Source organism: Bos indicus, chromosome 1, assembly GCF_029378745.1.
Source record: "Bos indicus isolate NIAB-ARS_2022 breed Sahiwal x Tharparkar chromosome 1, NIAB-ARS_B.indTharparkar_mat_pri_1.0, whole genome shotgun sequence".
Lineage (NCBI taxonomy): Eukaryota > Metazoa > Chordata > Mammalia > Artiodactyla > Bovidae > Bos > Bos indicus.
In genome coordinates, this window is record NC_091760.1 from 94,931,449 (window position 1) to 94,945,077 (window position 13,629).

At 40.6% G+C, this 13,629-nt stretch overlaps 1 protein-coding gene across 1 annotated transcript in view; it reads left to right on the forward strand.

Annotated features, from left to right (window-relative positions):
* Positions 1-13,629, forward strand: part of SPATA16 (spermatogenesis associated 16) — a 277,685-nt gene that overhangs the window by 220,167 nt on the left and 43,889 nt on the right. Inside the window, exons 7-8 of the mRNA XM_070791798.1 lie at positions 7,791-7,937; positions 9,011-9,123. Of these exons, the coding sequence (XP_070647899.1) occupies positions 7,791-7,937; positions 9,011-9,123 (260 nt within the window). The remainder of the gene's footprint in view (positions 1-7,790; positions 7,938-9,010; positions 9,124-13,629) is intronic.

A 13,629-nucleotide genomic window follows, 5' to 3' on the forward strand; every position in this document is an offset into this window, starting at 1 on the left:
GATTCCAGCTTGTGTTTCATCCAGCTCAGCATTTCTCATGATGTACTCTGCATAGAAGTTAAGTAAGCGGGGTGACAATACTTGACGTACTTCTTTCCTGATTTGGAACCAGTCTGTTGTTCCATGTCCAGTTCTAACTGTTGCTTCTTGACCTGCTTACAGATTTCTGAGGAGGCAGGACAGGTGGTCTGGTATTCCCAACTCGAAGAATTTTCCATATTTGTTGTGATCCACACAGTCAAAGGCTTTAGCATAGTCAATGAAGCAGAAATTGATGTTTTTCTGGAACTCTCTTGCTTTTTCGATGATCCAGCGGATGTTGGCAATTTGATCTCTGGTTCCTCTGCCTTTTCTGAATCCAGCTTGAATATCTGGAATTTCTCAGTTCACGTATTGTTGAAGCTTAGCTTGGAGAATTTTGAGCATTACTTTGTTGATGTATGAGATGAGTGCAACTGTGTAGCAGTTTGAACATTCTTTGGCATTGCCTTTCTTTGGGATTGGAATGAAAACTGATCTTTTCCAGTCCTGTGGCCACCACTGAGTGTTCCAATCTGCTGGCATATTGAGTGCAACACTTTAACAGCATCATCTTTAGGATTTGAAATAGCTCAGCTGGAATTCCATCACCTCCACTAGCTTTGTCCGTAGGGATGCTTCCTAAAGCCCAATTGACTTTGCATTCCAGGATGTCTGGCTCTAGGTGAGTGATCGTACTATTGTAACAGAGAAATAAATCCTATCTCAGAAGCTCTGAACATCTAATTAGCCTTGATTTTTTTGAAGATCTATTCTTACTGGACCATTAAAAATACAGGATTAAGAAAAGTTTTTTTTTTTTTTTTTTTAGATTCAATTCAAGTATTGACTGAGCACCTACTAGGTGCTTGGAGCATGAAGATAACTTGACAATGTTATCTTCAAGAGGATTAAAACTTATTGGAGTGATGAGACATAACCCCATTAAACATGAGGAGATGCACTCTGGAATGAATAGTCTAGATGTTCTTTAAGAGTTTGGGAGGAGGTTCTGAAGTACTTGCGGCTCGGACGGTAAAGCGTCTGCCTGCAATGTGGGAGACCTAGGTTCGAACCCTGGGTCGGGAAGATCCCTTGGAGAAGGAAATGGCAACCTACTCTAGTACTCTTGCCTGGAAAATTCCATGGACAGAGGATCCTTGTAGGCTACAGTCCATGGGGTCGCAGAGAGTCAAACACGACTGAGTGACTTCACTCACTCACTCTGAAGTACTTAGGAAGCCCTTTATGGACTGTTGTTTTAGTTGCTAAGTTATGTCTGACTCTTTTGTGGCCCCATGGACTGTAGTCCACCAGACTTCTCTGTCCACGGAATTTCCCAGGTGAGAATACTGGAGTGGGTTGCTAATTCCTTCTCCAGGGGATCTTCCCAACCCAGGGATCAAACCCACATCTCCTGCATTGGCAGGCAGGTTCTCTACCACTGAGCCACCAGGGAAGCCCCTTTATGGACTGCTGCTGCTGCTAAGTCGCTTCAGTCGTGTCCGACTCTGTGCGACCCCAAAGGCAGCAGCCCATCAGGCTCCCCCATCCCTGGGATTCTCCAGGCAAAAACACGGGAGTGGGTTGCCATTTCCTTCTCCAATGCATGAAAATGAAAAGTGAAAGTGAAGTTGCTCAGTCGTGTCCGACTCTAGCGACCCCCTGGACTACAGCCTACCAGGCTCCTCCGTCCATGGGATTTTCTAGGCAAAAGTACTGGAGTGGGGTGCCATTGCCTTCTCCAGTGGCCCAGTAGGCACTGGGAAATGTGATGCGGGAAATTTTGTAGATGAGACTATGGCTTTGGATCCCCCAGTCTTTTGATTAGAAGTAGTAGCTAATGCCACAAGAATAGAGAAATTCCCCCAAGAGTGTTTATATGAAGAAAATAACAGTAAGAGACAGCATAGAAGAGAGAGGGAGGAAGGGGAAGCAGTAGGCATGTGGGTAGGAGAGAAAGGGAGACACAGACAGACAGAAAGGCAAAGAGAGGGACAGAGACAGAAACTGTCACTGAGCTTCAGGAAGGTGACTTCAAGGAGAAAGGAGGGAACATACAGAAGGTCAAAGAACAAGAATGACTTGAGTACCTGCCAGTCAGCTCCAGCCTCCTGAGGTACAATAAAAGGTTCTTGATAAAGGGCAAACATTACCCTCTTTTGCTGAGAGTTGGACATCTTTCACTTGGAGGCCAAAGAATTGAAAGATCATGTTTCTACAAGAAACTAAGTTTGTATCATCTATCTTTGGTATTTTTTTTAAAAATCTGCTTTCTTAATGGTAAAAATTTGGAACGGTGTCATACCTGCAAACTGATTTTTTAATAATAGTTTTGGTCCTAGTCATCCAAATTTCATCTGCAATTGTGATAAATTGTAAACGAATGCCTTAAGGGATTTATTTCTCCCAAGTTTTCTTCTGACATGACAGGAGCAAAGAAGACATCTTTAATCAATTCAACTTTCCTACCAAAGGACAATATAGTCTGGTTAATTTTCATACCCATCAGAGGCTCAGGGCTTTTCGGACGTAGGTAGAGGTTTATGAGCATAAAACTAAGAACAATTAGCGCTCAAATTAATGTTACATGAGATTCAACATCTGGAAGTATGTTGTCATTTTGGGTCATAGACCACCTGCTAGGCTAAATGTTCACACAACTGCAATTTACTCTGCATACAAATGGAATAAAAATGATACTTTAAAAATAGTTTTTGATTTAGCAGTATGTTTATAGAGGCCTCTCACATTTCAAAACTTCAATTAGAATTGAACAATGGATTGAACAAGATGAAACATACAGCACCAAAAGGAATAAAAAATACCTTTTTGAAAATATATTTTATAATAAATTAGCTATAGTGCTAATATTAATTTCTCTAGTTGATCTAACCACTGTCATTCTTTATCCATCAAATATTTGAGAACAAGAAGAGATCAACCTCTCATTCTTTATTCTATTTATGTAACAGATCCTGCAAACATTGGCTGTTTCTGGCAATAGAGACATATCAGAAAATGCCAAATCTCAAGATGCTGTCTGCTGCTGCTGCTGCTAAGTCACTTCAGTCGTGTCTGACTCTGTGCGACCCCATAGATGGCAGCCCACCAGGCTCCCCTATTCCTGGGACTCTCCAGGCAAGAACACTGGAGTAGGTTGCCATTTCCTTCTCCAATGCATGAAAGTGAAAAGTGAAAGTGAAGTCGCTCAGTCGTGTCCGACTCTTAGTGACCCCATGGACTGCAGCCTACCAGTCTCCTCTGTCCATGGGATTTTCCAGGCAAGAGTACTGGAGTGGGGTACCATTGCCTTCTCCGATGCCTCCTGCAACTCACCTCAAATACCAGCCCATGCACAGCACATCCTAAACACACTCATTCAGGGGTTCTCTGGAGTTACCCAGATAGCCAAGCCTCTCTCCAAAGGGTGGCCCCAGACTTCATCACAGTCTGACCAGAAGGCCCTGGGGCCTTTTAAGTGAGGAAGCAAAATCAGATAAAAGAGCAAACCATCGCTAGGGAACACACACCTTCTCTTACCCTCCACCTCTAGAGTATGCTAGTTCCTGGAAATGCCAGCAATTTAGAAATGCCAGCTCTTACAGAGTGCAAAAGAATAATAGCAATCCAAAAAAACAAGTTATGACCATTTATCAGAATGATGAGGAAATGGCAACCCACTCCAGTATTCTTGCCTGGAAGATTCCATGGACAGAGGAGCCTGGCAGGCTACAGTCCATGAAGTTGCAAAGAGTCGGACATGACTGAGCACACAGCTCAAAATAGTATCCATTTTTATTTTCACTTAGCTGCCTTTTCACATGATTGGGTGATTGGCAATTTCAGTAAAACAGGTAATCTCTTGGTTGGGTGTGTCTGTGAATATCTGCAGGAGATTTCAAAGGCAAAGAAATTTTCTGCAAATGCAGAAATCACATTTTACCTCGTTTACAGAAATGAGCCATCGTTTTAAAAAGAGTTTGGAATTCAAACACCAACTAAAGCATCATCTCATTGCAATCTGCATTTAAAGTGCATAGAAAGTGATGAACCCTTGAGCCTTCGTTGTACTTTTCTAGATAGAGTAAGGAAATGTCCAATCTAGAATTGGGTCTGGTAAAGCCATCTACATATTGGCATTGCCCTGCTTCTGTAACTCGCTTCCCATTGATTGTCAAAGTGATGATAATTATCAGTGGGTCGTTTTGAGAGTTAAGCCCTGTGCTCTGATGTCCAGCTGCCTGACTCTCAATTCCTGTCCCTCCATTTGCTGTATGGTCTTGGGTAAATTTGTAACTTCTTGAAGCTCCAGTTTGGTCATTTGTAGGGTAGGCATAATATGTCCTGTTCTATGTGGTTACTGAGTGAGCAGGATAATCTGGGTATTGTGTAGGACACAGAAGAAGGGTCATGTAATTGTCAGTCTTCAATATTACTGAGTGGTTATCAGATCCTGAGTCACCAAAGACTAAATCGTGCTTAATGTATTTTTCTTCTGTGCTTGTGTTTACAAGATATTTTGTAATATTTTCTTTTAATTATCAGCCTACATGTTAACTCTATTTGACAGCCATATGCTATTTACTTAACCAAAATGTGCCACATAGCTTACGGCAGTGTTTTCCAAACTGTGCCTTAAAAAACGACCTCTGGTGGTGGGGAAGGAGAGGTTTCAAGATGGCTGCGGTGTGAGGGATATAAAATGGGGCACAGCAACGAGGGGCAGTGGTCACTGATTCAGGCTTCTAATGGAAAACCTCTACCTTTACTGACTTTAAATAGTGGGCTTCTCAGTTAAATTTTAGCTTGAACAAAGTGTTTTGTGGCTCAAAAGGTGGGTGGAGGAGTCACAGTGTCTATTATTTTTAAAAGAAATACTACAGATAGCAAAGACTATATTTGAACTGTTGCCTGCCGAGGACCAGCCCCGGCTGATCCAGGGTATTCGAAGGGGAGATGGCGTCGGCGACCTATTCAAATGGTAATTAGAGATATAAAGAGTAATAGAATGAGGATAGCTCAGTAGGAAAATTCAGTGGAGAAAAGAGGCTGAGTAGCTTGGTTTACGCGGAAAATCAATATAACCCGTGACACCAGGTTAGCTCTGACCACGGAGGCCGCAGGCGCCCTCTCGAATAGCGGAAGGTGCCCCACCTCAGACACCTTCTCGAGTGGGTCTTAGAAGCCCAGGCAAATAAGTGGTCGCAGAGGATATCCACGCTCCAGATGGAGACTTCAGCCGGAAGTTAAAGGAAAGAATGACATGGGGAGACCAAGCATTGGTGAGCAAGGCCCGTAGCTTTATTTTTAACAGGGGCTTTTATACCCTAAGTTACACATAGAGGATAATAGGGGATGCAAAGTCAGCAGTCTTTGATTCTTATCAAAAACCAGGGTTTCTTTCCTGCAAATTTATCGTATACAAATGGTTTAGGTGATTTACATCATCTTCTGGCCAGAAGGCCTACTAACATTTTATGACTCTTGACAAGAACTTATCAACAAAGACTTATTTTCTCTAAGAGTGATTATTTTAAGGTTTGGCGCCATCTTCCAAAGATAAAATTGCATTCCTATAGGGCGGATGTGTAATGGGTTTACAACAAAGAAAATAATTTATTACCTTAAGGGTCTAAAGTTACTAACACCAAGGCCACTACTTATTTTTTCTACATACCAACTATATTAATTAATACACATTCAAGGATACAATTCAGGGGATGTGAAAACTTGGCAACAAGCATTGGCTCATCAATGAAATCCTTTACTAGTTTATTCTGACAGTTTCTAATTCTCTGAGAGGCTCTAAGCTATTTGAATATCTTAAGCTTCCTGTGCCTCTTGAGGCTGGGAGACTGTAAACAATCGTATGCATAGCTGTAGGAGTCCGGGTAAACTTGTCAGGCGAGTTAGAGAGCCATCTGAGGGGTTTGGATTTAAACACTCCTAATTGCCCAGGAACTTTATTATTGGAGCTGTAAGTTAACTCTTTGACAGAGAGAGCGAGATGGTGGTAGGGGACAGCCCCCAGTAAAGTCAGAGGTGAGAGCACAAAGCAATAAAGTAGGCAGACTCTGGTTTTTGGGGGGGAAAATGCTCGAGAATATCTGGGCAGACTCCTGAGGCTCGATCCCGCCTTTGCGTATGCCGAGCCTCCTTCCTCATGACCTTTGTCACGAGCGGAATGCCTCACCGGCTCCCAGCAGTTGCCATTTGAGTTCTGATTCTAGATTAAAAATTTTCATCTAAATCATAATTCAAGGATATTTGGAATTTCATCTTTTTCCCTCCCTGGCAGTGTTAAGTAGGGAGGGCTCATTAAACTCTGTTCATTATCCTTCTTTTGAGAAGTCTATTGTATAAAGCATTATTACTCAGAACGGAGATGAATGAGGTAAATCTGGCCTCCAAGACCCCATGGCTAACATTTGTCCCTGTCCCAAAGCCAAGCAAGCCGAAAGCAGAGTGCAGTGGTTAGGCCCATGGTCTCCACCGTCAGACTGCCCAGTATGAATCTTGCTTTGTCCACTTACAGGTTGTGTTTCCAGACAATTCACTTCCTATCTGTGTACCTCAACCTCCTGTTTGTAACATGAGGATAACAGTACCAATGTTGTAAAGTTATCTTGAAGATTTAGAGAATAAACAAAACAAGGGCTTCTCAGGTGGCATGTGGTAAGGAATCTGCCTGCCAATGCAGGAGACACAAGAGACATGGGTTCAATCCCTGGGTCAGGAGCATGCCCTAGAGCAGGAAATGGTAACCCGCTCTAGTATTCTTGCCTAGGAAATCCCATGGAGAGAGGAGCCTGGTGGGCTACAGCCCACTGGGTCTCAAAGAGACATGACTGAACATGCACACACAAAACAAACATTACCAAAGTGGAAAGGGAAGGAAGGGAGGGATAAATTGGAGTATGGCATTAACAGATACCAACTATTACATATAAAATAGACAGGCAACAAGGATTTACTGTACAGCACAGGGAACTATTTTCAATATCTTTTAATAAACTATGATGGAAAAGAATCTGAAAAAATATGTATACATATATATAATTGAATCACTTTTCTGTACACCTGAAACTAACACAATATTAATAGAATGAACACAAAATATTTAGAATAAGGGAAGGTAGAAAATAATTACTAAGTAAATATTAGTTTTTGTGGTCATTAAGAACAGAGTTTGTTTTAGAACCATTTTCTTGACACTTGAATTATTTCTAAGTCTAATTACAAAAGTAATTACAAAAATTAATTCTAATTACAAAAATTAAGTCTAATTACAAAAGTCAGTACATTTATCATTTTAAATTTCCTTCAGCTATAGGAGGAATAGCAACTAAATTAATTAGCTTTATATTTTAATTCTTGGTAATTTTTCTCTTTCCTTTCATATGTTATTTTCTTAAACTGTGAACAGAAAAACCAAATTCTCTTGAAAAGTGTCACACAGAAAAATATCAAGCCTGCAAGCCTGTGGTCCTGAGTTTTGTGTTATGTTGAATATGGCAAATGAGGAAAAAGTAACCTAGCTGTATTTTATTGTTATCCCTTCTGTTTGCTTATATTTTAAGAAAAATATGAATAATAAAGTATGATTTTGACATATTATCTATTTGACCTTTTGATGCACATACTTTTGTTTTGTATCTTTAATTTTTGTATTTATCCCTCTTTCCAAGTATAACTCTTGGAATCTAGGGGGGGAAATACCTTGAAAACAATAAAATGATAAATTTTTTTTGTTCTTTGTCTTTTTTTAGACTTTCAAGGACTCCACGTGTTGCCTCAGACAGTTGACTGGTCATCTTTTCCTCCTCAACAGTATCTCTTGACTCTTGGGTTCAAAAACAAAGAAGATGGAAAGTTTTTGGAAAAAATGTCAAGTAGGAAGTTACCAACATTTACAGGTAACTCACCTGGACTTGTTATCTTTCAATACTGTTTTAAGGCACAATTAATTATTCATTAATGAATAATGTGCATTATTCACTAAGCTTTATTCATTTCAAGCCTAGCATATAGTAGGGCCTGGGCACCAAAAAGTTTGTTGGGTCATTCTTAACTCCTTCCAGTCTTCTTTGTGGGTTAGTCAACAATACCTGGAATTCTGGTTCCTCAAGAGCATCCACCTCCCTCACGCCAACCATCTCACCCCAATCACACTATCACCAATGCCTAATCATGGGCACTTACAGAATACAAGCAAATACAAGCTTTTGTCACCACCAATTAGCAAACATAGAAGAAAATTATGCAACAAAACTACTGTATGAAATCAAAAGTATAGACAATGACCCCATTAAATCACTTGGATTATCTGCCATTGTATTAATATCTGTTCCACTCTTTCCTTATGTAATTAACCAAGACCTCAGCTCTCCTAAAGAGTATTCTAGTTAAGTGGTGCTCAGTAATTCTAATTGAAAACTTTCAAAAATCAAGAAAATATTCATGTAGAGTTGAAGTCTCAGACTTGCGGGCTGAATTCATGACCAGGCTGAATTTATCCCTTCAACTCTACTCACATAATTAAGGATTTGTGTTTTGTCTGGCACTCCATCCTCCGAGACTTATCTCAACTTCAAGCTACATTCAAAGTCAATGGGATTTGCACACTTGAATAATACCTGGGAGAAATAAGACAAGAATCAGACACATTTATGACAACCTTTTTTTCACAACTCAGAAAAAGCATACTCTGCAGAGAGAGGTGAATTGTTATAGGCTGTCCCTTAGATCTCAATCAGGAAACACAGCAAAAGGAATAAATGATAGTCTCCAAAGGGCAATGTCTCCTCTGCCTTTCTTCTCATAGATCTTTCATTGTGATACTTGTGGTCTTTGAGATGGGACTCATTCCTGTACTAAAGATTTCATACCTATTAATATTGAGATGTCTGTTTTCGGCTTGTTAAGAAAAGCATTTTGAAATGGATGTCTAGCAAAAAATAGTATAAAAGTTTATTGTTACAATTTTTAGAACATAAAACTCCCTTCAGTCTGCTGACCAGAGAAGACACAGTGAGACACATGGAGACAATGGGGAAGCGAATCTTGCCAATATTGGACTTTATTAGAGGCACCCAACTGAATGTAGGTATATGAGTCTTTTATATTTGTTCAGCATACAGATATCAAACAATTCTAGAACTATACAAAGTTTACATGTAAATATTGCAAATACTGGAAGATTTTAGAAACTTCCACAGTGAATCTCATTTGCAAAACCAACCAAAGTTTAGATAACGATTTTAATCCTTTTATATTTCAAAACATTAATTATAATGTTATACTTTGCAGTTGCCAGCGTTTATTAGGCTAGTGTCTTTTTAAAAGGCCTTTTTTTTGTGTGGTGTCTTGATATCTAATTGAAGGTTGCACTGACTTTCTTGCTTCAAATGAATAATAAAATTTTAGTAAACGCGGTGCTTTCCCTATTTCATATATTGGGCAATTGCATATAACCATTTTGTTACCCACACGAGAATTCCGAATTTTGAAAGCTAGTTCCTCCACATCACACTGATAGTCAGTTCAGTCGCTCAGTCATGTCCGACTCTTTGTGACCCCATGGACCGTAGCACGCCAGGCCTCCCTGTTCATCACAATTCCTGGAGTCCACCCAAACCCATGTCCATTGTGTCAGTGGTGCCACACAACCATCTCATCCTCTGTTGTCCCCTTCTCCTCCTGCCCTCAATCTTACCCAGCATCAGGGTCTTTTCAAATGAGTCAGCTCTCCACATCAGGTGGCCAAAGTATTGGAGTTTCAGCTTCAATATCAGTCCTTCCAATGAATACCGAGGACTGGTCTCCTTTAGGATGGACTGGTTGGATCTCCTTGCAGTCCAAGGGACTCTCAAGAGTCTTCTCCAACACCACAGTTCAAAAGCATCAATTCTTCAGCATTCAGCTTTCTTCACAGTCCAACTCTCACATCCATACATGACCACTGGAAAAACCATAGCCTTGCTAGATGGACCTTTGTTAGAAAAGTAATGTCTCTGCTTTTGAATATGTGGTCTAGGTTGGTCATAACTTTCCTTCCAAGGAGCAAGTGTCTTTTTTCATGGCTGCAATCACCATCCGCAGTGATTTTAGAGCCCAGGAAAAGTAAAGTCAGCCACTGTTTCCACTGTTTCCCCATCTATTTGCCATGAAGTGATAGGACCAGATGCCAGGATCTTGGTTTTGAATGTTCAGCTTTAAGCCAATTCTTTCACTCTCCTCTTTCACTTTCATCAAGAGGCTTTTTAGTTCCTCTTCACTTTCTGCCATAAGGGTGGTGTCATCTGCATATCTGAGGTTATTGATATTTCTCCCAGCAATCTTGATTCCAGCTTGGGCTTCTTCCAGCCCAGCATTTTTCATGATGTACTCTGCATAGAAGTTAAATAAACAGGGTGACAATATACAGCCTTAATGTACTCCTTTCCCTATTTGGAACCAATCTGTTGTCCCATGTCCAGTTCTAACTGTTGCTTCCTGACCTGCATACAGGTTTCTTAAGAGGCAGGTCAGGTGGTCTGGTATGCCCATCTCTTTCAGAATTTTCCACAGTTTCTTGTGATCCACACAGTCAAAGGCTTTGGCATAGTCAATGAAGCAGAAATAGATGTTTTTTCTGGAACTCTCTTGCTTTTTCAATGATCCAGCAGATGTTGGCAATTTGATCTCTGGTTCCTCTGCCTTTTCTAAACAAGCTTGAACATCTGGAAGTTCATGGTTCACATATTGTTAAAGCTTAGCTTGGAGAATTTTGAGCATTACTTTACTAGTGTGTGAGATGACAATTGTGTGATAGTTTGAGCATTCTTTGGCATTACCTTTCTTTGGGATTGGAATGAAAACTGACCTTTTCCAATCCTGTGGCCACTGCTGAGTTTTCCATATTTGCTGACGTATTGAGTGCAGCACTTTCACAGCATTATCTTTTTGGATTTGCAATAGCTCAACTGGAATTCCATCACCTCAACTAGCTTTTTAGTGCCCACCTGACCACATTCCAGGATGTCCGGCTCTAGGTGAGTGTGAGTGATCATATCTTCATGATCATCTGGGTCGTGAAGATCTTTTTTGAACAGTTCTGTGTATTCTTGCCACCTCTTCTTAATATCTTCTGCTTCTATTAGGTCCATACCATTTCTGTCCTTTATCGAGCCCATCTTTGCATGAAGTGTTCCCTTGGTATCTGTAATTTTCTTGAAGAGATCTCTAGTAAATCGGATGCTAATCTAAACATTGGAACTTGATCTTTATTTACCCTTAAGGTAAATTATCTAATCCCTCTTTCCAACCGAGGGAAAATATGCCCTTTCTATTTTTCAGTCTTTAAAAAAAAAAGCCCAAAAATAAGACCTGAATTAATCTGTGCTAATTTACAAAATTTAAGCTCCTTTATTGAAAGTACATAAAGGGAACTTCTCATTAACAGGCTATAAAGGTTGCAGATTTCCCTTCTTAAAATATTTTTCAAAAGATCTTAAAGCTGGAAATTTTAAAGATTTCACCATTTGTGGCTTTTGTATTCCATCATTGATTTGATGTTCTTACCTTACAAGGGGAACCAAGGGGGTCATCACCAACAGCTACTTAACATCTGTTCAGCAGTTTATCTACCTAGTAACATTATTCAGCATTTTAGAAAAGCTATAAAACCCCTCATCTATTTGCATGATCTGTAATTAATTCTATGCGTTACAAATCCAAAAGCACACTTTCACTGATTTTCCTACCATGTAACTTCCCCTTCCTCACAACTGTGTTCCACTCAATTATCTCCCCTATACTTCTATAAATAAAAATGTATCTCTGTCTTAGTCATCTTGGGCTGTCACACAAAATACCATAGATCAGATGACTCAAACAATAGAAGTTTATTTTCTCACAGTTATAGAGGCTAGAAGTCTGGGATCAGGTCAGGTTCTGACAAAGACCCTCTTCTTGGCTTGCAGTTAGCTACTTTCTCTGCATCCTAACATGGCACAGAGCAAGCTCTGTGGTGTCCCTTCTTAAAAGAGCATTAATCCCATCATCAGGGCCCTGCCTACTCTCATTATCTCGTGTGCACGCTCAGTTGCTCAGTTGTATCCAACTCTTTGCAACCTCATTGACTGTAGTCTGCCAGGCTCATCTATCCATGGAATTTTCCAGGCAAGAATACTGGAGTGGGTTGCCATTTCCTTCTCCAAGGGATCTTCCTGTGTCTCCTGTCTCTCCCATATTGGCAGGCAAGTTCTTTACCATTGGCCACCTGGGAAGCCCTCATCTCATCTAACCCTAATTACCTCCCAAAGGCCCCATCTCCACATTGGCCTCTAGGGCTTCAACCTAGAAATTTTTGGTGGACACAAACATTTAGTTTATAGTAATCTCATTGACTCTACTGCAAATCTGGGGTCCTGTTCTCCAATTCACCCTCTACTGCAACCTCCTTCAGCCACACACACACATACACACAGCCTCACCACCCCATCTTAATTAGATGCACAAACACATATCATCATTGTCATTATTAGACCCTTGCAAGAAGTGGAAAGAAAGTGAAAGTGTTAGTCACTCAGTCATGTCCAACTCTTTGCAACCCCGTGGACTGTACTCTGCCAGGCTCCTCTGTTCATAGCATTCTCCAGGCAAGAATACTGGAGTGGGTAGCCATTCTTTTCTCCAGGCAGTTTTCCCAACCCAGGGCTTGAACCCAGATCTCCTGCTTTGTAGGCAGATTTTTAGCATCTGAGCCACCAGGGAAGCCCACAAGAATTCTTGTGGAAGCCTTGCTGACAAGAACCATCACCACGTAGTATCATTTCAGTTCATCTGCACGTGGTTAACCTTGCAGCACCAGTGTGCTGCATATTGGGGAGGTGATCTGTCTGTGCCATGGTTCTTTGGGGAAATACCCACCATAACTTGCTACTTGTCAGGAACCTGCCACATCAAATCTGTTGCCAGTTCAGATCTCCCAATGCGTTGTGAATAAAGGTTAGGCCAATCTAGGCATCAGGCATTTCTTAAACACTTTTAACTCATTTTCCTCTCACGTTACAAGGGGATTTTGCCCACTTAGAAATGTGTACACACATGGATATTTATGTGTCTATAAAGGGATTTAAAAATCATAATGAATAAGATTTTTAGCATCTAATGAATAACCCAATCTTATTTAGAATGAGTCAGTTGTTATTTAGTTGCTAAGTCATGTCCTACTCTTTGCAACCCCATGAACTGTAGCTAACTTGACTCCTCTGTCCATGGGATTTCCCAGCAAGAATACTGGAATGGGTTGCCATTTCCTTCTCCAGGGGATCTCTCTAACCCAGGGATCAAACCTCCTGAATATCCTGCACTGACTTGTGTATTCTTTACCGCTGAGCCACCAGGAAAGCCCCAGAATGAGTTGATAACACTTTGCTACTTCAAGAGATTTCATCAACTTTCTTACTTTTGCGTCTATGGAAAATAATAGTTGTTGGAAAATTGTCTCTAAGAGCTTGAATGAAATTGAAGTGAATGAGTCCAAAGGTACCCAGGGACCAAAAGTATATCCAAATACTGGCCTCTAGGTTTCTTATTATATGTCCAACCACAGCTTCATAAAGC